We start from the raw sequence: 27354 nt of genomic DNA, 5'->3' as shown, positions 1-27354 counted from the left end.
TAATCATTTATATAAAGGAAAAAAAAAAAAATTCTCTCTTAGATAATATTTGTCTTTTTTTATTTACTTAATGGAGTAGTCATTTTTATTTTAAAAATTATTATTGTGTTAGTGATTTATTAACTATACAGTTATTGTGTTAGTTGAATTATTAGATTTATATCAAGTCAATCATTTATATAAAGAAAAAAAAAATCTCTCTTAGATAATATTTGTCTTTTTTTATTAATGCAGTAGTCATTTTTATTTTAAAATTTATTATTGTGTTAGTAATTTATTAACTATATAGTTATTGTGTTAGTTGAGTTATTAGATTTATATCAAGTCATAACGCTTTAATTACAAACATTATATATATTTTTTAATATATTTTATAATTTAAAAATTTTAATTAAAATGTCCGGGTTGAACCCAGATTAACTAGTATATAACTATATATATATATATATATTAATAGGACACTAGGAGTTAACTTACCATCAAGATTAAAGAAAAAAAAACAATATCTTAAATTTAAAAATTAAAAACCTCCACCACTTATTTTTGCAATTCACCTATCACATTTTGTTAAACATAATATGACATCTTGTTACTAATTTATCACATAATTCCATTTTCCATTCTTCACATAAAACACACCCTATTTATCACATAAATACTTGCACACCATCATTTCTCTCTAACAATCACCTGCAAAAAGAGAAGTCAATAAACACTACACATAATATATACACGTATAATAGGTATACCGATATCTTCTGTATAACATATACATACAAAATCCTCAAATTTAATCATTTTTCTCATTAATTTACAATCCTTAACTTTAATTGTCGCTCCAGCTGCATATATTGCAGGTAAATATTTCTTAATTCTTCCTATAACATTCTCTATTATTATTATTATTATTTACAGCAATTTATGCATACTTTCACTTATTTACTTCTAATTTGCTCCCGTTGCTAAAACCTAGGGTTTTATTATTAATTCGTGTAGCGAAGCCTAATTTACTTGTATTTCTGTATGTATATATGTATGTATGTGCATATTATATTATATGTTTTGTGATGTATTTTTTTAGAATTTGAGTTTTTTTTTTTCGGTTGAGATTCAGGAAAGCAAAAATGAGGACTGGGAGGGAGGATAAACCATGCAGGATTCCGGAAGTAAGTATGAAGTTGATTTTATGAATTTAATTTTTGTTGATTGAGTTGTTGATTATCAGATTTTGTTGATTATTTGGATTTGTTGATTGTATAGGCGTATAGCTCATCTTGTGATAGTTTATTGTCGCATTAGTGTTCTGCGGTTGGTTTGTTGGTAGATAGTGTTATTAATGTACATCAGGATTAAGATAGTAAGAGTAAAGTTAGTTGCTTGTTACGCTTAGTTACACTGTTATACAGCTCGATGATACTAGGTACAATCTATGGTGGTCTTAAGCAGTGGCGAAATTAGGAATTATGGTGACCCATAGCATAACTTTTTAAAATAGTACACCAATTGTTTGTTTTTTATTTCATATATTTGTAAAAAGTATGCGATTTCATTAGATATGGTAAACAAAAAAGGAAAAAGGCTTATCACTAAGAGGACGCCCAACCTAATTTCCCAATACCCGTAAGCATTAACAAAGAATTGCACTATTTTGGAATAAAAATTACACTTTCTCAGCTGAGGGTACCCAAGCCATAGCCCGAGTTATAGTGTAATTCTGCTCTCGGTTCTTGTGACTTCATGACGGAATTTTTCTTATTAGCATCTAAGCATGAAGTTGTGTATTCTATATAACGCCTATGGAGGATTAAAATACTATTATATGATATACTCCTGATGCTGGTCTTTATGACCTTGGTTATGAGCTATGAACTTCACGTTTTAAGATTTATTAACAGATTAATGGTTGAATGTGTTGGTGGGCAGCCGGGTAGGCTTACTTAAGATTTAAACAAAATTTAACCGGCTAGTATTTGGGAGTTGCATTCCAAGGTGAGATAGTTATCCCATTCTTATTTAACTTAGATTTGGAAAATTCTGAGAAAAATGAATGGTTACATATCATTTTTATTAGGGTAGCAGATGGAAAAGGCTTTATGTTAGAGATAATAACAAAGAGAGATCACCCCTTTTTGTGCTGGAGTACAGACTATAGAACTATTACCCATTTAAAATTGTTTTAATCAATAAGAAGCTGTAATATAGCTTTGTTTGAGCCTGCCTGAAGGTTTTACTGATGATAGACAAGGTCGGTTAGCAATACTATTTTTTTTTTTGGCTCTCATAAAGTCTTTTAACATAACTAGATTCTAATGTAGTGATTGAACAATTTTAACTATTTACAGCTTCTTAGTATTTTTCAGATGAAAGAATAATGGAAACAAGTCACTTAATCAAGACTCGATTTCTGTAGTTGATTTTTCTGAAATCATATTATAGGGCATCAAGTGCACAACACCTTGATGGTGTTATTCTAGATTGGGCTTATGAGTTATGACATAGGAGGGTATTGAACTTTGACCAACCTTTTATTGTATAAAAAGAGAACTTCCAAAATGTTTATTTGATGTATAGAACTGATAGAATCGTTAACGTTTGATGTAATAGTTAGTGAAAAATCTGTTTAGTTCGTAATGTGACGTTGATTTTGGAAATGTTTGAACTTTTGAAAATGTTTATATGTACATGTATATATATCTATGTGTGTGTGTATATATATGGGTGGGAGGGAGGGAGGGATTCAAGCCCATCGAATGATCTAGTAATCAAATCAATAGAATGAGATTGCACGGTGACATTTTCGTAAATAATGCGACCTTCAGTGACGCGACCATTTTTAAGACTTTTTCTAATGAGATTTATTCAAATTCAGCTTAGAAATATCTATGAAGATTTATTTGATACAATAATTCAGCTAAGTACTTTACAATGAAGATTTGAAGAAATCTTTAGTTGAAGATTAAAGAAATCTTGAAATGAAGATTTCTCACTTCAACACAAAAATATATATTCAAATGAAGTTCGGGTGATTTACAATAATGCCACCACATCCTATTTGTCCATTGATCGGATCAATAGATCATCCAATGGCCTAAAATTGACACCTTTGAACTAACCTAAGTCCCCTGGAAACTAACCCTATATATATGTTTTCCTTTATAATACATTCAACCTACTGGCTCTCCAGAAGTTTTCTTAGTATAATATGTCTTACTCAATCTATCACAATCACTCATCTTTCAAACACTTTTATAATATTATAATCTCAACAACCTATCCTTCGAACACCCTATAACTTTTTATCCCAAATACTCATCTTTCAAACACCTATTAATCTCAAGTTCTCATATTACCAAACTATGTAATACTTTCAACCTAATAAAGTACACACAACCATCAATAGTATTAAACCCCCAAAATAAAAAAGTCATGAAGCAAAACAAGACACCAGAATCATTCGTTGCCAACCAAGAGGTGGCCAGTCCTGTCCCATTGCGCGAATACATGCTAGTATGTGTGTGTACACACACATACAGGGTACTGCCTCTATTATTGTGTACACATGCTCCCACACATGCACTCACTTCTGGCTAACATAACTCATTTTATTAGCTTTTTATATTTCAATTGGTTTAATGTGCAGCCAATCGATTTGGTTTCACCGGTCAAGGAGTTACAAACGCTAAGTTCTCTGGAGCTTAGCAGGTTAATTAGGGATGCAGACAATGATACTATTCAATGGACCTCCAGTGATGGATCATCAAAACAGGTTGGTGGTTTTTGCATTAAATCATTTTATCTGTCAATAAGGTTTTCTTTACTGCTTTTTTGATCGTCTCTTGTCATTGAGATACAACCTTGATGTTTCAGATTGGTGTGGAAAACCTAGCAAGATATTTGGCGTGGAACCTTGTTGCCAGGTTTGTGCAATGCGAACAAGATGAAGAGCTTTTCAGATACTTGTTAGGTGGGGTTAGATTGTTGCATGCCTTGTGTGATCTTGCACCCCGGAGTTCTAAACTTGAGCAGGTATATGGAGTTATTGTTTTTATTTTATCTACTAGATATAGTACCCGCGCAATGCGCGATAGTTCATAATTGAAATGTTTCAAGTTTTTGTATTAATCAGTTTATTAACTTAAGTTAGTACATGCAGCTATAGGCACTTTATATGTTATTGGGTAAATAAGTTACAATCAGTAACCTTTGACCGTGTATTTGAGTTTTGTCAAAAAGATCAAACTTTACTAAACTGATTGCATGGTTAAACCAATATTGAATCCATGGACATCATTTCTAATTATAATAACCCATGTCATCTATTCAAAAAGGTCAAACTTTCCAGTTATAGAAAGTTCTTGAAGTTTTTGAAAACTAAGACACATTTCATCTCAATTATAAAGTAGTATAGATATAGATATAGATATATTTATAGATATAGATATTATTTCTTTAAAGCATTAAAGACTATTTTAAAATTTAAAATTTTTAAGAAGAAGAATAATTCTGATAAAGATTTCGTACAATCAATAATGAATTATTCTTTTTAATTTGACCAAAAAATTTAGTAGGGTATTATAGTAAATTTGGTCAATTTTTTTTTTTTATATCTTTAAATATTCTATCAACAGATAAAAACACAATTTAAAATATAACTATCTAATAGATAATCCAACGCCGGTTGTCGGCGAAGCCAGCTGCCTGCCATCATCACCCTTAGCTGCATATACTAATTACAATTCATGTATGAACTTTACAAAAATTTAAATTTATATTTCAACCATCAACCACCACGCATTGCACGGGTGCTATATATAGTTAATTTTTCATGTATAAAGTATTTCCACAATGTAGGTTTTGCTCGAGGATGTGAAAGTATCTGAACAAATGCTCGATTTGATATTTTTCACAGTACACGTTCTTAGTCGCACTAGACAGGTTAATGGAGTTCTATTATATACATAATACTTACCCTTTCTTTATCCGAATGTTCTGTGCTGAGATGTAATTTTGTTAAACCAGGATAGTAAACTATTTTTGCTGCAGTCAGCACTGTTGGCCAGCAATCTTTATCTGTTAACAGCATTTGTTTCTGCACAATGGCATGAGCTTTCACTTGTTTTGCTTGCACACCCGAAGGTATACATAACATCTATAATCTTTTATCTTTAAGTTACAGTTCACTAGTTCAGGCAATAAATTGCTCAATAATTATTCTATATATACGACAGGTTGATAGATTTGTGTATGGAGCTTTTGTTGCTGTTAAAAGAGACATTCAAGTTCTTCAAGTGAAGCTGTCAGCTCAATATACTATGCAGTCTGATCTTTCTGACGTCAATCATTTGTGCCAACACTGCGAGGCTTCTCTACAGTTTCTTCAGTCACTTTGCCAACAAAGGTCCTTTCGGGAGCGCCTTGTTAAGAATAAGGTTTTCCATCAATTAGACATGTACATCTTTATATAAACCTATTATGAGCATGTTACAAGCATTTCCTTTTAGATTCTCGCTGTGCTGGAATATCCATATCATGGAGTTCGGGTGTAATTTTTGTTCCTTCAGGATCTATGTGAAGAAGGTGGCATTCTATGGTTGGCTCATGATATCATGAAATTGCCATTCTGTGAAGATTCTTATCTTATGGCTGTGGTTTCTAGGCTGAAATCAAAAGTTTTATCTATTGTAAGCTTTAGTTATTGACCATGTTTTATGCAGAATTTAAATGATAATGGTTTCATCAATAGATATGCTTCCTCTTTTTGCAGTTGCTGCATCTTTGTGAAGTGGAAAGCGTCTCTTTCTTGGATGTGGTTGCCAGCACTACTAACGTTTTGAATTTAGCGAAGTCTACAATATCCCAGGTTACTTTCAGTTTATTTGAAGTTAAAGTTTGTTTTATTTAGCAACATGGTGTCGTGGTTGACCTCATTATTGTAGTGTATTTTTATATATTCCTTCCAGTTTTGTAAAATAGGTTCATTATGAGTTTACTGTTTTACCTACAAAACTAACAGGTACTTAATTTGCTGAGGACCATGTTTCGTGGAGATCTCAACGGGCTGGCTGCTTTCTCGGATAAAACCTACCCAAGGGGACTTCTTCAACTTAATGCAATGCGTTTGACTGACATTCTCTCCGATGATTCTAATTTTCGATCTTACATCACTCTGAACTTTGTGAGTTTTTAACAAGTACAACTTGTTTTGATTCTCCGTGATTGGCAATTTAATACATTTCATTTATTGAATTAACACTATAATGTATATTTATTTTGATGCAGACTGAAGTTTTGACCACCATATTTTGGCAACCACATGTGGAGTTTTTGTCTAGTTGGTGTTCATCTGAATCTCGGCCTTCTGAAGAAGATGCTACTCTGGATTACGATTCATTGGCAGCAGCAGGATGGGTTTTGGGCGTGCTTCCATCATCAGATGTTCCAGAACCCACTTTCAATGCCTGCCGTGTTGCTCGGACTTCCTATGCCTTTCAAAGAACGTCTTTACTCGTCAAAGTAGTAGCAAATCTCACTTGTTTCATTCCTGATATATGTAAAGGTGAACGCTCCAAACATTTTTATTTCTGCATGGGATATTTAGCATTTTCATCTAGTGTAATGTGTATGTGCAGCCTGTTCTCTGTCATGTTCATCTATTGTGTGTTCTTAATCAAAATACTTCTTTTGATTCACAGAGGAGAAGGATCTCTTTCTTAACACATTTCTGCAGTGCTTTCAGAAGGAACTTTCTAATTTACCATATGGAGTTCCAAATAATTCTAGAGCCGAAAGAGCAGCTATCGTTACCCAAAACCTGCGTATTGATCATTTTAACTGCTCATTTAGTTAATTACAGCACATGCTTTTGCTTACATTACACATTGCTTTGTATGTATACAGGTGCCCTATTTCTTCATGCAGAATCTTTAATTCCTGGATTCCTTAATCAGGATGATGTGCAATTGTTTAGGTAACTTTCAGATTTTTCCTTGGCTTGTAGATTTCTAATATTGTGGCATTAGGATATCTGTTGCATTTATTTGGTTATTACATCCCAGACAATAACGGTGCCATACTAACTTGCACTAAATAGTAGCATGTTTCTATTAGGTTAATTTATCTGACACATTATTTAGTGTTTTGCAGTTAGTATTTAGATCGTCAATAACTAAGCTACCATAACACATACTTACTGTATGAAATGGTTGCTTGAATTTTGATACGAACCGCATGTTGTAGGGTATGGCCATATTTGGAAATATGAAATGTTTCTTGTTGTCTTCATATCTAACTGTTTTGTATCTCGTTTGTGTAGGTTGTTCATTGCACAGTTAGAGCCAGTAATTACTCAGGAAACCAGTATTGACCGCGCTAGGGTAAAGTTTCCATCCCTTGGATTTGATTGTTGCTACTTTGTATGCATGTATTGGTTGTAAGTTACAAGTGACGATTATGACATGTAGATTTCAGTTATATTTGATCCCTAATAGGCTAAATGGGTAAATTGAAAACAATTAACTAAAAAGAAAATCGTTTGAAATTTGTCTAAAGTGAATTTTGTAAATACAACCTACCAAATCACTTTCTTATAAATTCATTTTCATAGTATACTTACGCAACATATGTAATAGACAAATTATTAGCAACTTTCTATAAAAAAAAGTACTACAAAAAGTGTTCCGGTAGTAAAAGTTAGCCTTTTTGCCTCGCTGCCCAACCCAACCACACATTCAAATCAGACCGTAATTTGTAATATGTTGAACTTAATTGTGTAGGAGATTAATGGTGGAGGTCAAGAATCTCCAGATGCAAGCGGCAAAGGTGGTAATCAGAACGAGGGCATTACTGACCATTCACATTTAGAAGAGATTAACCAATTAAATCTAAATGGAAATGAAGATCCAGCTAATGGTTTGCCAATGCATGACCAGAGGACAGATGTAGCTCAAACTGTTCCTGGTGGTGTTCTTGAAACTAACGGAGATGCTCAGAATGGTGTAACAAATGGATTGGATTTAACCACTACGCAGCAGGTAAAGAAATCTGAACCTTTAAAGAAAATGTAGACTTTGAATTTTTAATCACCAACAACGCCATTGGAGTTTTGAATATGTGCAGAGTGAGGAAAAGCAGTTGAGAAAACGGAAGCGCAACATAATGAATCACACGCAAATAACAATGCTGGAACAGGCTTTACAGAATGAGCCTGAAATGCAGCGGAAAGCTGCCTCAGTACAGTTATGGGCTGAAAAAATTAGTCTTCATGTATGTAAGAATTGCAATTTTTAACTTACTGAAACATGATGCACATTTTACTCAAGTAATAGTTATAGTTCTTAATCTGATTATGCAGGGGTCAGAAATTTCTTTCTCACAACTAAAGAATTGGTAAGAAAGCCCGTCTCTTTTCACAGACGCACTAGTGTTCATATAGCTTCAAAGTCTCTTTGTTTTAACATCTTGGCAAGATGAGTGAGTGGGTTGGACTGGTTGACTAAGGGTTCAAACTTTAAACCAGTTAATCATTTTTATATGGCCTATTTGGGTCAAACTGGTTTGGTTGGGTTGGGTTGACCCGGACTTTATATTTAAAATTGATGTCAAACATGATGCAAAATTATATTTCAACAGTTAATTAAGTTGTTGGAAAAAAATAGGAGCTTTTATACAATAAAAATGTACATTTGCAACTTTGTTTTTCTTTAGTTAGTATCTGTATCTCTATTTTAAGTTGTTTGATGCTTTGAAAACTAGAGATATAAAAACCCCAAATTGAAATTGCCAGCTATTTTAATGCATATATGCACATACATAGCCAGATAGGTTCCCTGTGTTTTTCTTATTCTCTATTGTCAACAGGTTGAATAACCGTAAAGCCAAACTAGCCCGTACAGCTGCTGCTAAGGATGTTCCTGCACCTTCTAAGGGAGACAACGTGGCTTTCAATGAGAAACAAGGTGGCTCAGGAACTGAACCCGAGAGTGCTGATGAATGCTTTGAACCGACCCCATCTACTACCCAAGTGACTCAAAGAAACCCAGAAGCTGGTACTTCTGTAAAGCACGAGCCAGGGCAATTCGTAGTGCTTACAGATGTGCAAGGAGAAGAGATTGGTAAGGGTTGTGTGCATCAAGCAAGCGGCACTTGGTCTGGAACCAACCTTGATGAATTGGGTCTGTGTGTTGTGGATGTTACTTATCTTAAAGTGGACAAATGGTCCAGTCTTCCTCACCCGTGTGATGCTACTGGTGCTTCATTTGGACATGCTGAACAGATTAATGGTATAAAGAGGGTGCTGTGGGATTCCACCAAACTTGTTCTGTCTAGATGACACCAGACCATGTGATGTCTCTCTAGTTGGTTGGTCAAAAACACAACACATAACTTAGTTTTATAACTCTTAGATTTAGGTTCGAGTCGCCAAAACTATCCCTTGTAGAAATTGCATATTCGAAGGGTTATGTCCTTGAAACCTTTTTAAGGTAAGAGGCCTTTGCAGGGCTGTTCCCCCCCCCCCCCCCCCCCCCCCCCCCCCCCCCTTCCTGTTGTATAGGCTGACAATGCTTTTAGAGTATTTTTACCAATTCAATTCAATTATGCCTTGTGCTCTTCAGTCCCTGAGAATATAGTCTCCTTTTTAACTCTATTTTATTTATATAAAGCTAATTCAAAGAACTGAGTTATTGACCCGTTTATTTGCAAATGAGTTTATATGAGTTATATTTTTATATACAGAATCAAAAGTAAGCTCTAAAAACCTGATTGAAATTGAAACAGGTTGGTAAAAGAATGGTTTCATGTTCTTCTATTAATTGGGCTATGAATATTTTCAGGGTGTAGAGGGTTTTGTCCAAGTGACCCAAAATGTGTGTGATAATATTTCATACATGGTAAATCTATCAACTCGAAAGATTTTTTTCTTTTTCTTTTTTTTTTTTACCTTTATCCCACCTTGCCTGTTTAGGCCGGTACCCTCTACCCAATCCACCCAACTAGTCTTCTTTAGCACCTCGTTTTCAAAATTAACGAAGTTGGAATATTCATTATCCAAACAGGACTATTCATCTGCTATAAAATAATAGATGCATTCTTAGAAAATCAATGAGAAGTACCAATAATAACATAAGGTTTCTTGCAATGAATTCACAAAACTATTTAATATTTTTGGCATAGTTGTGAACATCTTGCTTGCATTGTACAGTGAAAATGAAACTTCGTTATATCATGTGATGTGTATAGCTTCTCTTCGTAATTTGTTTCTGTAACCGGTAGTCTGTTTTGAACTTCTGGCAGAAAATTGTTGTTCGATGTTCAACTGAAGTCAGAGATATGAACCCATGTAGTCAGATATATGCTAGCGAGCTCCTATCATGATCAGGCTGGGGTCGGCCTCGAGTTGGAGTAGGTGGTCTTTGATTATTAAGTTCCCTGCAATAACACTTACTGATCATATGAATCAAACCTGCTGCAGGCTACTAAGCATTTTGATCTAGTACTCCACCAGGAAGTAAAAAAAACACTGCCATACTAGCTTATGTAGGCTCAAGTCTTGAAGGAAATTGTAGAAGTGGCAATTCAACCCATTTTGTAAATGGATATTATGTTATGTATTTATTTGAAGGATCAAACGGGTAAAAGTTAAAACTTTAAGCTAAAATGGAACTGCTGTCGCCAGTAGTATTTACAAAATGCATATAACTTCATGTTAATAGAGATATTATGTTGTTTTATCAATAATGGTATATCTTTTCTAGCACATAAGTTATTTATTAAACAGAATGAAAGTGTTTTGGGTCAACCAATCGTCAGTCCTCACTTTGGTTTATACCCATACCAGAATACCCATTTATGATACCATCTATAGATGTTTTCCAAAGTTTTTCAGGAGTACACATAAAGTTCCTTAATCAGCATTACCTGCATCCAATGGCGCTCTCGGAAAGGTTCTGGAGATGGTTCTGGTTCAAGTGGTGGCGGCAATGGGTGAATCAGTTTTGGAACAATCACCAGTCCTCTGCCAATAACTAGTAAAGCTCCAGCATTATTGGCAGTCCCTGAATAAAGCCAATTAGCACATATAAGCTAGTCAGCTAGCCATAAACAACTGTTGTAAGAACCCAAGAAGCCAAAGTTTACCGCAGTAGTTTGTTGCAGAGAAAAGGGTAATTAACTGTCCTTGAGCAAATCTCTCAAAACCATCCATTACGCATTCGTGTGCTCTTATAATCAGTTGAAGTTTGTTTCTTTTACAAAAATCTGTAACCCTATCAGGCTGCAAGTAGTTTCAGCTCATTATAGTATATCACAGGATGGTAATGAGGCAAAGTGGGAGATTTTCTTATTATAAGTTAACATGGGTTTGCTTGACAGGGCAACAATTTATCGTCATAATTTTGTTATATCAAAAATAACTACATAGACTACATTATTATAACAGATAACTATAGACAACATAACTTTGAATAAATTGATTTAGAGGTTGTAAGTCTTTGAATACTTTGACTGATTTTCTACCCATTTGACCCACTGGAGAAAATATAATCACAATCAATTCAATTTTAGCTAAATGGGTTGAAATTGCCACCTCTTTGGTATGACTCACTGTGGTGGAATTTTTTGGGCAATTTTTTTTTTATAACTGTTGAGCTTGTAAGGGAGAGATATTCATAGGTGCGATGTTCTGTCGAATTCTAATCTGTAAATGTGCTATGTAAATATAACACTAAGCTATCTAATGTAAAAAAATGAATAGATACCCCGAAAGTGACAAGACCAGGTCCCCTTGCATTCGGTCTCAAACCTTCTACGCTATCATTTTCTGTGGGATCAGACCTATTAAGAAAAGATGCATCAAGAATGTGAAAAGTGGCAGATAGTAGGATCATGACAAATGTGTAAGAAAGACAAACTTCAAATGGTCAAACTTTTGATACAACTGACGACACGATGAACCCCAAAAAGGTCTCAATGGAAGAAAATTCTATCATGTTGGGCTTCACCTCCAACTTTCAAGATTTTGATGTTTTTATATAACTTCTACTTAGGTCTAAATGATGTGGAGTAAGAGAATTCCATCAACTTTGGTCTGCAATTTCAGTATTTTAAGCATAACTTTGTATTTTGAATATTGGCCACTATTGTATAACAATTTTCCTTTAAAGCTATACTTTTAATTTGTGTACTTCCATTATGCAACAGAATGACTTGGAAGAAACCCAGAACTTATATAAGCATGATCTTACCAAAGTAAATCCATCAAGACGACAGATCCGCCATCCATGTTTATGGGTCGCTCTATATTCTCAATCTGTTCAACTGAATGAATTGACCTTCCTATGCCACCATGCATACATATTATCTTCTGCTCAATAAGTGCTGCGAGTGGAAGATGGTTAAACAACACATTGAACCTCTGCCATGCCCATAATCCGTCATTCTCTCCCTGCATATGTCATACAAAACCACAAGCATAATTACAGATTCTAGCAGCCTTCACAGAGTGTAACTCCAAAATTTCCACACTTACCATTCTTTCAATGCATTCAAGACGAAAACCAAAAAGTGCATTTACATCAGCAGCCTCATGATTCCCCCGTATTAAGTGAACATTCTCGGGATAATTAATCTGAATACAGTACAAAGGATGATAAGTTCGGGCTAATGAGAACTTATTAGAATAGTTTAGTAAGTGGGACTATAAGGTAGAAGCTTGCCTTAAGAGCGAGGAGCAAAGTGATCGTCTCCAAGCTATGTTGTCCTCTATCAACATAATCTCCAAGGAATAAATAATCAATATATCTGAAAGGTAGAGCAAATGTTATAAAGTTCATGTTGGAATTACAATCAGGGAAACATTTGTTGATAGATCAAGTATTTGAAGAATAAAACCAAGTGAACTGCAACCGTTCCATAAAATACGCAGAAGCATGTATGAGCTTACGTAATATCTCCAGCACTGGAAGGGAATCCATATTCATCAAATAGCCGCATCAGATCAATAAACTGTCCATGTAGATCACCAAACACTTTGATTGGAGCTTTCAAATCAAGAACTGTAGGCTCACTCATAAAGATCTGCTCAGCAGCATAACAAAGCTCTCCCACTTCATAAGCATCCAGGAAAAACTTCCTGTCAGCAGGGGGTTTCCAGTTTCGAGGCTGAAGCAAAGTAGAAATCACCTGAAAATGGAGGCATTATAGTCGATACTTATCATACGACTTTCCCTTTTCTACCTTTTACTCAAATGGATCAAATATCAAAATTTGGCGAAAAGAGAAAAATGTGAAATAGAACGAATGAATCAAACGTGCTGCAACTGCCAACTGGTCCAAAGTCTATAATTGAAGTATAGAACCTCTTAGAAAGTTTACTCAATTATTTAGATTATAACTAATACACTGACATTTTTTTCGTAATAGATAAAAAAAGCATTTACGGGTTAACCAGTCCCTGCTATCTTGACCTGTTACCCAACCCACCCAATTTGGAACCTTTTATGTCGGAAACACAGTTTCTAACTTTTACCTTCTTATGCAAGCCTTGAGGTGACTTTTGCCTCATGAACCTTTTCCCAGGGCATGATGACATTTCATTATGAAAGGGCATCATACGTTTGCTCTCATTTTCGAAATGATCCAAGGACAACTGCCTTACTAACCCACCCAGATTTCCTATGGCTTCTCTAGCAATTACAACCTGCAGCATATAAACAGCATTCTCGTTTAGCCTATGTAAGAAGTTAACCCCCCACATAAACCATAATAAGACACATACGGCTCTAGGGTGAAGTTGCACATCTCGTGCTACATCACTATCCTCTGAGTTAGCCCATGCACCCATCATTTCTTTTGGAGTTGACATATGAGTTTGTGCAGTTTGCCACACAGAATTAGCAGCATCAGTCTGTCCCTGAGTATATTCTTGGTCCATGCTGGCAAACATAAACTTGTATTTTATTATTTAAAGATCTAGTGGTTACAAAACATTCAAATGCACATAACAACTTTTATCTAAAAAAGCTTTTATGATTTATGACTAAACACATGTTTTCAAGATATGCATGTATACCAGGCTTCCATGTAGGTCTACCACGGTTATAAAACCAGAAGGGAAAACAAGTCTAACCTTGAGTCAGTGGATATAGAACTTTCAGATACGTCATCATGTGATATAGGATCAAATGGGCACAAATCGTTCGTCCTGGGAGTTGTCATGTTCGAACCCCTTTCAGGTGTTGATCCAGTATAATTGCCATCTGTATGAAAAGGTGAATTCTCTGCTACAAGAAAATCATCTAGCAACACATCTGCAGCATATGAAAGGAATGAGGATATCAGTGTTCGTGTCCTGATGAGGTCCCTAGAATGTTCTGTGCCGCTTGTATCCCGATGGGTCTTACCTCCCCTAAGACCACCATATACATATAAACGAGAACCAATGGATGACATGGAATGTCGACAACGTCGCATGATCTCCAAAGACGGATCTTCTGTTTGACTATTGCTACCGTTTGAAGAAGTCACCAAGCCATTTCTATCTAACCAAACTCCGGCAGCAGTGTCCAAAACTGTAATATGCAATCACATTGCAAGCACTTCACATTTTCTTTACTATATCAATCTCAACTTATATTGCAAATATCCAAAACCAACCAATATTAACCTGCAACGGCTGCTTCACCGTCTACCACCCGCCCGCCCTTAAGAGCACCTCCAGTGACATGTAATCTGGCACCAACAAACACCTGATCACAAGCCAATGACTTTCTAAGCAAGAGCACAAAAATCAAATATGAACTAAAACACCATCTATCAATCATTTTTTACATTCTGAATGGAAGAATTCTTTTGTTCCGCTTAAGATTCACACAATTGCATCAACTTAATTATTGTCTCACATGAGAAGCTGTTACTTACTGCAGCATGTTGGTATCGTGCTGATGGTGACACTCCAGGTGTGAGAGTCCATTCCCATTGTCCATTTTTATGCATAAGCAGTCCATAAGCATCTTCCAAAGGCTTTAGATGCATATATATAATCAATCTTTATAATAACTACAGGGGTGGATGACATGTACATGTGCATGCTAAAGAATACACATAAACACTAGGACGTACCATGCCCGAGGTGTCTCTTCCACCACAAAGCAAAAGCATACCATCCGAGCGTGCACTAGCTGTAGCATACCTGCAGAGAGCAAAACAAAACAAGTGAAAATGCATATAATGTTAGAGACAAAAATATTGTAACTTCATCAAACTCAAATTGTCCTTGAGAAGTTCCATGAATATACTTGCACTTGAAATACATACTTACATTCTAGCAGAAGGTTTATCACCTTCAGCATTGAGCTTCGTCCACACATACGGTTTTTGTGCAGTATCTAAAGACCAAGCATCTGAAAGCACTTTCTTTCCTAAAGAAAACAGATACTACTATATGTTTATGAACAATTAAGAAATGTGACATTCAAAATTTGCAAGTATTGTGAAGATAGTTATATCCATGTTCAAAATAAAGATAACTTAATGCACTCACCATCATTGCCACTAAAAGTAACAAGGTATCGTTGGGCGACCAAGTCCAGAACATGACCATAACGAGGACCAGGACCCTGCCCTTGAACAACTACCCTGCAGTCAAAGAAGAAGAAACCAAATCATTATCTAACAAGCTAAGGAAACAATAGCATTACAAGCATAAAAATATAAGTCCAAACTTTCATTAAAGAAGCTCACCGGTGCCATTTGTATTTGTCATTAGTCAAGTCTAGCACGTAAAGATCGTCGGTGGAATGCCCAGCAGGACCTATACCGCCCTAGCAATACAGCAGCATCAACTTTGTCATATATCACTACAATTAACTACAAAACAAAATAAGAGCCATCCAATCTTATAATTGTTGCTGTAGTTGTCATAATGTTTTACTACTTAATTACCTGAAACACAACCATGGTTCCAACAGCAGCGGCTGCATGAGCAGCCCTGGGTGAAGGGGCTTCCCCAGCCGGCCGGATTCTGAGCAAGTTTCCACAAATCAACATTCAAATTTCAACCAAGTTAAGTAAGTTACATTATAAAAAGAAATGTAAAACTGAAGTAACCTGGTCCATTTTTTGGTAAGAACATCATATGAATGAAGAGAATTAGTCACCCCAGCTAATCCTGAATATCAAACATAAAAGTCTCATTTTGCATTTCTTAACGAAATGGGCCAATGTCATACAATAACAACGTAATTAGGTTGGCGGGTTAGTGATTACTTAACCAAGTTAGCCCATTTCAAAAAAAAGTGTAACAAAAGTCCAGCCACTCAAAATAAAATACATTTCAAATGATATATAATCACCAAACTAAACCAGTTTTTATACAAATTGTTTGTCCACTTGAATAAAAAGCTAGCTCATTTCAAAGAAAATTACCAAGAAAACAGAACAGCCACCCAAGTACATTGCTATGTTCACATTAGTCCAATCAAAAGGAACCACATGCATTTACTATAAGTTCAAAATGGAAAGATGGATTACGAATGCCGGGGTTAGCAGATGAGGCGCCACCCTCAATGGCGGTGGCTCCACCGAATAAAATCAATCTGGGTCCATGAGATTTGGTTTGGGCCACGGCGGTTAGAGTATGGCCACAACGAGGGCCAGGGGCATCATCGTCTGTTTCCCAAGATGTCTCCAAAGGAAAATATGTGGGTGCAGGATGTAACCATTGTTTAGAATCCATTAAAACCACTAAAAATAAAATTTTATTATACGAATAACTACTCCCTATTGTTCAGCTACAAAACTTTTTATGAAAAAAAAAACCCACCAAAGCATGAATGATACGAGATTTTGATAAATGGGTCAAAGCAGAAACCAGTTATGGGTCCAGTTGTGGGGTTTAGGCACCTGAACCAGTGAATTATATCTATATCTGTATGTATTATATGATATAGTCAGAAATCAAAACGTAAATGGAATTGGGCAAGAAAGTTGGTCGATCAGGAAATCATATATATATATTGAATAATAATAATAATAATGGAAACAAAAAGATGGGATTGTTGTTGTAATGTGATTGGGGATTGGAAAATGGTGTTACAATTGAATTTGATGGTAGATACATAAGATCAGAAACAAGGGAATTTTGAAGAAAAGGGTCTCGCATGGCTTTTTTGGTACATAAAAGATTTCCCCATAACCAACTAACTACGTACATAGAAACTGAAAAATGATAATTATATTAGATTTTGATTTAACGAGCATATATAAAATGTAAATTTTTACTATTATGTTATCCGCATACGGTCTGCTTTATTAGAGATTTTGGTAGTTACAAAAAAAAAAATAAGTATTTCAAAAACAGAAATATTTATTATTGGGGCTTATTAAGAAGTACAAATAATGTTACAAACTAGTTAGCAAAACCTGTTTTTATAATAATTATTATAAATGGAACGAAAAATATTTATTTGTTTACCTGAATAAAAAGAAATGGTCTATTCCATTAGGAATGTGATTCTATCAATTTTTTTTAAGAAAACTTTGTTTTTATTCCATTAAAACTAAAATTAAATTGCATATATAATCTTATAACTTCTAAAAAATCCCACAACTTATTTATTTTTCTTTATCTTTATCTTTATCTTTATCTTTACTCTATTATAAAGCAAAGTGACTTTTTTTTCCCCAACCATTCTACCTTTGTAATACCAAACTTACCCTCCACATTTACACTACTTCCACACATTGTAGCCCTAAATTACCGTAACTACCCTTAAAACATTTTATCCCCTAAACCAAAAATATAGTTAGATGAAATATTTACTTCACCCTCTCTCTGCTGGATTTCCACATCTCTTTCTTACCCGTGGTCGCTAGAATCACAAAAATCATCACCACCAACCACCATGGACACCATGGACGTCCATCACCACCACCATCCATCCATCCATCATCACCATACTCTATATCTTCCGTTATTCCTTTCTAGCCGCCATGACCATCACCAACAACACCGCCATCACCACCCCCATATCCGCCGCCACATAATATGACCGCTGCAACGTGCGGGTACCAATCTAGTTTTATAAAAATCAACGGTTAAACTCTTCTTTCTATTATTGGATAATTTGGTCTTTTGTTACAATCAAACACGACAAGAAATGGTAGTAGCCCATTAAATTAACAATTTCATTACCATGTTCAATACATGTATACTAATGCATAATATACAACTGTCTAGAGCAGTGATTGTTATAGATGCATAATTAGTGTCGTAGATCTATCACTACTTTTAAGTTTATAGGAGGTCGAGGGGTAACAAAAGTCTATTAGTCTTATGGACCCATGAAAAGGTTGATGGATCCTATTATATACGGTATATAAGGTTGATGGTGTCCGCTCGTTGGGGTGGTGGTGGAGATGATGGGCGGCGGTGGAGATTGAGGGAGGTGGTGGAGATTGAGGGAGGCGGTGGAGAAGGAGGGCGATGGCGGAGGGTGATAGAAGATCGATGAAAGTGTGTTATGGTTAGAGAGAATGGGAAAGGAGGGTATCAATGGTTTTATGTTTAAATAGAGGTATTTTAGGAAGAAATAAAAATATGCTTAAGGCCTAAGGGGTATTATGAGAATAGTGAAAAAATCTTAATTTCAAAAAATAAAAAGGAGGTTTATAAAAGTGATAAAATGGACGAAACGATTCATACACCCTGACGTTGGGATAAAACCGCGGATAAAAGAAGTGATTTCAATCTTAAACGGAAGTTGTGAGGATGATGTTTGTGTCCTTGCAATTTCTGGCCCTGAAGGAATATATAGGGAAGACGTACGGAAATTGCAAAAGCTACATACGATCACCTTGCGATACATTTCAAAGCCCAAAACTGCTGTATTCTTCCAGAGGTGAAGGCCTTATTTGAAGAGCCAAATGGAAAAATCAGTTTGCAGAAGATGATAATCTCAAATCTTCATGGTGATTGGTGATAAACTGATAATTACGGCAGTTAATTAGTTTCCTCAAAGGATCGTAGTTTTGGGCCCAGTTGGCTGGATTAGAATGCAGGCCCAAATGGCTCAACAACCATCACACACTGTGATTATGTTTTTGTACTCTTTTCTTATGTGATCTCTTCGTTGATTTTATAAAAATTTCGTCATCAAAATTTTAAAACAACGAAAGTTGTTAGTTCGTAGGATTTTAATAATCATCAATTTATATATTGAAAATCATTAACATAGAGTGACTCATCAATTATATCATGTTTGGTTTCTATCATTGCCCAAGTTTGTGACTTTTTCCATGTCACCAAAATACACATGTTTACTTGTTAATTTAGTATCTTTTCATTATTTATATAGATCATCATAAATATTACGAGTACCTTTTATGATCTCTCATAATGTTTGGGATATATTCATATTCTTGTACGGTCGATCATACCACACAAATTCTAAAACATTTTGTTTCAAATTTTCACAAAAAAAAATAATACAAAAGTATATATATGGTGCACGTTTGATACATCGCCTATATAAATCAAAATTACAATCACCCGAATATATATATATATATATATCTCAATGACTACCGGCGGGCGGGCGGGCTATGGACATTTAGGTTTACCATCATGTGTTTTGCGATCCCTATAGCAAGGGCACTCATCTTTGTGTCCAACAAAGCCCGACGGAACACATAAGCATGCTCGACAGCAACTGATACATGTATCCATACAATTCCCACGATGGTGTGTTTTCGAGCACCTGACTCCACATGCGCGTGGGCATTCTGCGCGCAGTATAATACATATATTAATTAATTCTAGCTTATAAAAACATTCAATATAATTCATCAAAATCTTTAATTTGGATGAACATACTTACGAGATGGCTTTAACGATCCTTGACCTCCAGCCTAATTGAATTTGAAACAATTCGTTAATTAGCATACCAATAAATTATGACTATATAGCATCAAGTTTATGATACAAACAAGAGGGAAGGTTTTTATAAAAACGACGCTATACGAAAAAGATCGACAATTTTTAGTTGTATATATTATTATTTTCTAAAGGTTTTTTTTTTGTTAAAAGTTACTCTGTATTTCCTATAAAAATTTATGAAAGAATTTGATGGAAAACAATTTGAAAAATCTTATGTTTAATTAGTTTAAAATTTGAGAAATAATAAACGATAACATAGTAATAAACATGTACATTTAGCTAATTGATGTCAGTATTTAAGTGATCAGATTTATATGTGAAACTTTACATTATCACAAGTCTCGTTCGTGAATAAAAGTATGGAGCCCCGTCCAAAATTGAAGTAATTATGGTTTTTTTTTAACAGCCAAAATTTATTAATAAAGAGAAACCTTCGGCAACCGAAAGATCACAATTTACAACAAAAGACTTGGACTAATAATCCAAGTAGACCACGAAAAATTAAAAAACTTACAGCGTTTAGACATCCAAAGAAAAGATAACGATACAATGGAAGTGAACATCTCATACACGTTGTACTAATAATCCAAGTAATTATGGTTATAGATGACTTATCTATAATCTATAAACCCTTATAAAGGGTATTGAAATTAAGTTTAAGCATTTTTTTCATTCCCATACTATCCTTCACGTTTACTTTATATTTTACACATCCTATATATTCCTAACTACCGAAATTATCCTCACAAAAAAAAAAAAAAATTAAACCCACAAAAATAAACCGATCTTCGCTTCTAATTCAATTAAAATTGATCTTTTTATATGGTTTTAAAACAATCGACAGAATCTCATAATTTTATATTTTTGACACATTATGTAACCAATGTGTTCATCCACAAAAGTAGTTATAAAATTTCACCGTAACGCGCGGATACTATGCTCGTAGTATTCTACAAGTATAATTCTATAAATGAAAGTCAACTACTGTATTAACTTTTGACCATACACCATTAGATTAGAAGGACTAATTTGTGAAAAGATAAAAAGGTCAATAAAAATATTTTAGTGGTATTTTTATGACTAGCTAGTGAATACTATTTGCCCATTTAAATTAAATTACAAAGATATATTCATATATCGATACAAATAACATTAACATTTAACCATCTAAATAGTATTTCTAAAATATTTTAAGGAAATAATCAAATAAAAATAATTCTTACATATGACAGGTTTACGATGATAATAGAAGCCACAAGGAAGAAGAACACAAAACTTGCATCAAGTTTAGCCATCTATATATTCACTAACTAAAACCAAATCCTTTTGCTCACAATCTACTACCTACACTGATTAACTAGCTATTTATACAAATTATAGCTCTTTTCAATTTCAATATTTGATGGCATTTACTAGGTTATGGTTTTAACCCAGGCTTAAAGCCAATATGCTAACTTTTGGACACATAATACGAGTATAAACCACCTTTTCCACAAAAATATATTACTGAGTATAACTTTTGGACACATAATACGAGTTGTTTTCAAATATTTTTTAAAGTAAAGTTGATAATACGAGTATATATTCAAATGCTTAGCATATGGTTGAAAGGTATAACACTTGGTATATATTTAGTGTCTTCTCCAAATCAATCGTGCAAAAAAATTTATTTTAAGGTGCATGAAGAACCTATTATTGAATATGATTAAAACTTGAACATATGTGAAACAAATATGAAGATTTTTTTAACAAACTAAAATAAAAGCAAAGTTCTTATAAAACTACAATGTTTATATAGGGTTGGTTTTATTTGAGATAAAGCAAAATAATATATTTCCCCCTAAGATTATAAATTGCATTCTTATGATGTTGGGGTTTAAATAAATAATACGAAAAATTTACATATATATCCTACTTAAGAAACATAATTACATATTCATACAAAGTGCAAGTTTTTAATGCATTAATACAATGCTTTTAAAGCAAGCTTTGGATAGATATGTAATTATGTCTTAAAATTGGAATATATATGTAAATTTCCCTAAATAATAATAGAAAAGTATACGTGATATGTAATCCATCCGTATGCAAAATAAGTCCTTATGTAAAGTAAATGAAGTTAAAGATATTTTGTAAGTTAATATATTATTCATAATTAAGGATAATTTAATCAAATAGGAATCTTATCTATGTCCGTAGTTAAATTGAAGATGCCATATAGGAAAAATCCTATGTGGCAAGTTCTAAAGGTAATTTTGAGTTGAGGTGGATAGTTTTATCAAGTTTGGATTCTTACTGTTTTATTATGTATATAAATATAGATATAGATATAGATACTTGTGTTTGAGAGCAAACGACCAAGATAGAACATAACAACATGTCATGAACTTTGTTGGACAACATCGAATTAATCATGAGCTTGTATAAGTTGGTGGACCCATTTTGTCACTTAAGAAAACAAAATGTTGTTTTTTTCCTTTTTATTTTAGTATTTGGTTTTCATATTATATAAACTTAAAATTAAAAATATTTATAGGTAGATAATAACTTTTTACATAGTAGAGTTATCATAAATCAATATGACAATAAACAATTGTCAATAACAAATTAACAGTTGGGTTTTCTGTTTGCAGAAGTGCTATTTATTGGGCCAGTTATAAAGCCCAAACTTCCAACTGTCTAAATGATACGATTAGCATCTACTATCACGGTACCCGCGCAATGCGGTGGTGGCGGCAACAGTATGGCAGTGGGGGCAACTGTTTGGTGGTGGAGGCGGCGGCGATTGGTGTAAATATTTGATATAAAGAGTTAATGAAGATATTTTAAAAGATAAAAAATTGATAGTGTAATTTAATCATTAATATTAAGGGGGTAGTGTATGTGAAAATTTTTAAGAGGCGCTATGTGAAAATATCTAACACTTCCCAAAATAAAGTGTTTTTTTTTTTGTGATATAGTATAGATTAATGATCTCCGATGGTTGGTTGATGGCTGCCTTACTAAAAATGAAACAATTTGATTCGATAAAACTAAGAATCTTGCCTAGACCAAATCACACTTACCAACTGAGTTGTGAGTTAGCGGTATTCTAAATGTATTAAAGGTATCCTGTCAAGTACATAGTTGTGGGTTAAGCGTGAAACAACAGAAAAAAGAAATATACAAGTTTAGCGGGGAAAAAAAACTATAAAAATAAAAAAGATAAGAAGGAATAGCCAGCTATATTTCTCTACCAACTAAAGTCATTTTAACTTTCCAAGTAGATATTTGTAGTAAAAGTCACACACCATGACTTGTTAAAGTGCAAAGACAACATGTGTAGAAGAGCCTTTCCCCTTAAATAGAGTCGCATTTAACCACATACATGAGCTTGACATATTCACAAGCATAGCAACAAGTGAAAGTGACGCATTAGTAGCCCTTCCATACATTTTATGATGTCCCAACATTACAAAAGTGGTCACCCTTATGATATATGTCTGAAAATGTGAACCACATCTTTTGAAAATAAAAAAGGTTCCAAATTGCAGACTAATAAAATGTCAACCTTTTATGAAAAAAAAAAGAAAAAAAAAAGAGAAGTCGGTGATTGATGTAACCATGTAATAATCATAACCACATATACCTCATTGTAATGACAACTCTTAAATCTATAACAATATGGCTACAAATAAAGATAAGTTATCTATCTTATGTCAATTTATGTTCCAGGTCAACCCAGATTAGCACCGAGTATTTCCTGCACAATAAGTAGGCTTATCAAAGCGTTCTATCGCACAGTAACTGACCGAGCCAAAAAAGCTGTGCAGCTTGTTGAAATCACAACCCTTAATAACTTCTGGTGGTAGAAAATATTTAACTTGTCAACCTCATCCAGACTACATCACTGAAAGGAACTTTTATAAGCTGATCCAGCAGACCTTATATATTTAGTGTGACCCCTAAGCGTGATTTCTTATCCATGCACACATTGTTATCCCTAATTAAAACTTCAGATAACAAAAATGTGTACACGATTAAGGATAGTCATCAAGAGCCACCTAAACTATATATACTACAGATTAGCTGGGTTCCATATAGCAGCCAAAGAATCTTCAGATTGTATCTTCAGGGGAATCTACATTGATAATTTCCAAACAATCAATTATACTAAGGAAGCATATAGTTTCCTATATAAATGATCATATGTATCAGTTACTGTTTATTTCTAATAATGTAGGGAGTTCAAGAAAGAACAATATATATATATACTCGTAACCTTGAACTTATATCAGAACAAGCACTTGAATCTTGCCAGAAAAATGCTTCCAATCTGATAATCAAGATAGAGTCATATGGAAGGATCAGATTTAGAAATTAACTAAAAGTTATATAGGAAACACTGAAAAAATGGTTAAATTTCATGAGGGAGAAAATCGCTTTTCATGAATCTGTATCCTGTAAATGGCAAGGAAAACTGAATTAAGTTGAAGTGCAAAGTGATATAATAGGTACATACTTATTTTTTTTTATACAAAAATCAGATTAAAGTCAACCAACCAACATCAGCAATAGTAATCAGCATGTATTGGTCCATGATCTTCATATCTTCATCATCATCCAATGTACCTAACTACAAAGACCAAGAATAAAACGATTTTTAAAAAACAAGCTAAGATCAAGGAGGTGATTATTGACACATTTATGAACTATTAACGATGTCTGCCCGCCTGGCTCTATGAACCCCAAAAATTTCACATCTTTGACTTCATTTATTGACCTTCTTTGCATCCAGTCATACCGAACTGTTGCTGAAAAGTTCTTCCCAGAATTCATCATCTAGTTCTCTATCTTCACATTCGAATTCATCAAGGTCATTAGGTACTTCTTGACCTCTTTTGGGTCTCCCAAATCCTTGCATTTCTAAAGCAAGTTCATCTAGCTCGGACATTTCAAAACCAGAAGGATCCTCCCATTCTTGAGGTTCGTCTTTAATCAGCATTGACCCTTGACCATAGTCAATGAACCTTCTCTTTTTATTGATGGTGGTCTCCTCAAGATCCTTACTCTTCCCATGCCGAACCAACTTCTGAACAAAATCGGGATTTTGCATTGCTTTTGCTAAAAAGCTCATCATCTTTTGTTGCTTCTGTTCTGTTCCTTGAAGTCTCAACTCCATTGCTTGAAGGCGCGCTCGGGTGTTTTGTTGTTGCTGTCTGAGCTTCACTAACTCTGTCATAAGAATCTGTTTGTCACGTCTCAAACGTTTGACTTCACCATCTATTCCAAATTTTCCAACCTCCAAGCATGGAGTGATTGCTTGTTGTGGAACCGGAGGCTGAGCAGATGTCTTTCTTCGCCTAATATTCTTCAGATTGTGCCTCTGCCCCCTTACAAATCCTTCATTTGCAAACTCCCATATATCAGGATCTATCTTTCTAAAACCCTGCATTCAGAAAGCAAAAACTTGAAACTAACAAGTTCCAGCCACATTGGGGATCTAAAGTGCATGTAATAAATGTGACAAATCAGTAAACTCCATCATTCTTCCTCAAAATATGTGTGTTGTCTCATGAACTAAAAGATTCTCCAAATGTGTGAATTAATATCTTTAAAAAAAAAAAAGTCAAAGTGAATACCAAATCCCACAATTTCCCTGGTTGACTTTCATTTTTCACCAATTGGACAGCAAAAAAAGGTTGTTCTTCCAACCAATCCCTTTCATAAAAGGATTGGCATGGGAATCCTGCAATTTGGGGAGACCCAGTTCAAGTCTAAGCAAGCACCGGGTTTTACCATTAATTCGTTGTGGTGCCTAAAGGCGGGCGGATTGATGGGTCTTCCGCCTTGGCTCCGTCTGGTTGGGTTGGGCCAGCTGGCAGTAGTCTTTAGCCATCGGGTTACCCCGGACGGAGTTTAGGCTATAAAGTGTTTAGTTGGCCGTTAAAAAAAAAAATACTATATCCAACACCAAAAAAAGGTGAACCAAATGACAGTTAGTAGTATTAAGGTTAGCCAAACTAAACAAGTTCAATGATTAAATTGCATCAAGACTATAACCAACATTATGTAAACGGTAAAAATCAATTAGAAACTTCACTAAAACACAATATGTACACCTCAAGATTCACACACATTTAAAGGGTAATGGAGAGAACCCTAGCGCCGGTCCCACAATTGGATTCCCATCGACATCAAATGCATAAATAAATATTTTCATAGAAAATAAAAACCATGGCTAAACTTAATAGAAAAAAGAAAAAAAAAACTTACATAAGTATTAAGCTGCCTTACAAAACTAGAGAAATTGTTATGCTTGAAGTATCTAGGAAGTAGATTAGTAGAAAAGGCATGTGGATCCCAAACAACAAAGCTTTGACCACCTCTTTTCCAACAAACAATGTGATCCATACTTTGATCATCAACCATATCATATATTTTTGTCAAAAAAGGTGGAGGTCCAACATCATGTAAACCTTCCATTGGCTGTGGCATCTCTACCATCAAAGCTTGCCTTTCTTGTACACTCCTACTTGAAACAGATGGTGTGTACTCTTTTTTTACATCTGGGTAATAAGGATTCATGGTCTAATCTTAAAAATTTAACAACTTTCAAATACGTGTGACAATCTTTTTGATTTAAAGATTCAAATTTCAAGTGGGGTCATCAAATCTTGGAGTAAACAACAATACCCAAATGAAATTTGTATCATTTAAGACCTAAAGATTTGATTTTTTTTTATATGGGTATAGGTTTTTAGTGATTATGAAATCAGTTTATCAAGTTTTGAAGTAAACCCAGGAAGAAATGAAAGAAAAATAAGAGAGGAATTTTTATTTTTATTTTTCTAAGATTTATGGTTGAGAAAAAAGGTCAAACACAGAAATTGTATGACATAAAAAAAAGTAGAAAATTTAAGCTAGATTTGGGGATTTAATTATGATGAGTTTAGATGACATGAAAGGAAATTAATGAAGGAAAGAAATGACAGTTTGGCAGGAAAACCTATAGGTCAGTAGTGTTGGGCTTTCTGCTTTGGGAAAGTTCCTTTTAAACATGCCCATGGTTTTTGCCTCAAGAACTTAAGGAAGTTTCTGGAGACTTTGCAACTTGTATATATGGAACCTTCTTTTTTTTTTTCCAACTTTTCTAAAGAATTCGTTGGGTTTTACTCGTATTCTTTTAAACTGCAAGTTTTATAAACGAAACCAGCAAAAACAAATTACAACATCCACATCAATTTACTAAAACTTTCCAATATATCGATTGGTTTTTAATCCAAAGATATCCAAAATATCTTACAAAAGTCATAAATTGAAAAAAAAAATAAATCTTATTTTCTTTAGATATACTAGCACGGTACCCGCGCTATGCGACGGTGGTCGTGACGGCGACGGTGTGATGGTTGGACGACTGTTAGTGGTGGAGCGACGATGAGTTG

At 34.3% G+C, this 27354-nt stretch overlaps 3 protein-coding genes across 6 annotated transcripts; 1 reads left to right on the top strand and 2 right to left on the bottom strand.

Annotated features, from left to right (window-relative positions):
* The first annotated feature begins 739 nt into the window (after positions 1-739).
* On the top strand, positions 740-9519 carry LOC122593348 (nodulin homeobox). Its single transcript, XM_043765741.1, has 19 exons — positions 740-743; positions 843-857; positions 1115-1166; positions 3641-3766; positions 3868-4026; positions 4852-4935; positions 5020-5136; positions 5229-5429; positions 5562-5681; positions 5765-5860; positions 6014-6175; positions 6280-6556; positions 6693-6815; positions 6898-6967; positions 7313-7373; positions 7773-8030; positions 8116-8262; positions 8351-8385; positions 8857-9519. Exons 3-19 carry the CDS (start codon positions 1125-1127, stop codon positions 9326-9328), a joined length of 2550 nt encoding a protein of 849 aa, XP_043621676.1. The 5' UTR covers positions 740-743; positions 843-857; positions 1115-1124; the 3' UTR covers positions 9329-9519.
* A 570-nt stretch (positions 9520-10089) lies between these two features.
* LOC122592110 (serine/threonine-protein phosphatase BSL1-like) lies at positions 10090-15689 on the bottom strand. The gene is made up of 18 exons (XM_043764321.1): positions 15682-15689; positions 15536-15630; positions 15314-15413; positions 15115-15184; positions 14914-15015; positions 14660-14741; positions 14397-14564; positions 14123-14303; positions 13772-13928; positions 13523-13693; positions 12938-13176; positions 12711-12795; positions 12524-12622; positions 12240-12439; positions 11754-11829; positions 11134-11269; positions 10915-11051; positions 10090-10424 (listed from the first exon to the last, which is right to left on the bottom strand). Exons 1-18 carry the CDS (start codon positions 15687-15689, stop codon positions 10341-10343), a joined length of 2190 nt encoding a protein of 729 aa, XP_043620256.1. The 3' UTR covers positions 10090-10340.
* Positions 15690-23522: 7833 nt separating this feature from the next.
* Positions 23523-26809, bottom strand: LOC122594250 (heat stress transcription factor A-2b-like). Of its 4 annotated transcripts, none has more exons than XM_043766721.1 (4): positions 26186-26809; positions 24432-25358; positions 24192-24245; positions 23523-24050 (listed from the first exon to the last, which is right to left on the bottom strand). In XM_043766721.1, exons 1-2 carry the CDS (start codon positions 26495-26497, stop codon positions 24708-24710), a joined length of 963 nt encoding a protein of 320 aa, XP_043622656.1. In that variant the 5' UTR covers positions 26498-26809; the 3' UTR covers positions 23523-24050; positions 24192-24245; positions 24432-24707. The 4 variants fall into 4 exon arrangements, with proteins under 4 accessions (XP_043622656.1, XP_043622658.1, XP_043622657.1 ...); XM_043766723.1 differs by having other exon boundaries at positions 24473-25358; XM_043766722.1 differs by having other exon boundaries at positions 24477-25358.
* Between the last annotated feature and the right edge of the window lie 545 nt (positions 26810-27354).

This window comes from Erigeron canadensis, chromosome 3 (genome assembly GCF_010389155.1).
Source record: "Erigeron canadensis isolate Cc75 chromosome 3, C_canadensis_v1, whole genome shotgun sequence".
Taxonomy (NCBI): Eukaryota; Viridiplantae; Streptophyta; class Magnoliopsida; order Asterales; family Asteraceae; genus Erigeron; species Erigeron canadensis.
Note: the sequence above shows the minus strand (reverse complement) of the source record. Positions and strands in the feature narration are given on the sequence as shown.

Coding starts and splice junctions, on each gene's coding strand:
- LOC122593348 (XM_043765741.1), top strand. CDS start 1,125: ATGAGGACTGGGAGGGAGGATAAACCATGCAGGATTCCGGAA. Junction 3,767..3,867: donor GTGATGGATCATCAAAACAG/GTTGGTGGTTTT, acceptor TTGATGTTTCAG/ATTGGTGTGGAAAACCTAGC. Junction 5,430..5,561: donor AGCGCCTTGTTAAGAATAAG/GTTTTCCATCAA, acceptor TTGTTCCTTCAG/GATCTATGTGAAGAAGGTGG.
- LOC122592110 (XM_043764321.1), bottom strand. Junction 15,016..15,114: donor GAAGAGACACCTCGGGCATG/GTACGTCCTAGT, acceptor ATGCATCTAAAG/CCTTTGGAAGATGCTTATGG. Junction 13,929..14,122: donor TCTATATCCACTGACTCAAG/GTTAGACTTGTT, acceptor TATGTTTGCCAG/CATGGACCAAGAATATACTC.
- LOC122594250 (XM_043766720.1), bottom strand. CDS start 26,497: ATGAATCCTTATTACCCAGATGTAAAAAAAGAGTACACACCATCTGTT. Junction 25,359..26,185: donor TAAGGCAGCTTAATACTTAT/GTAAGTTTTTTT, acceptor TTCTGAATGCAG/GGTTTTAGAAAGATAGATCC.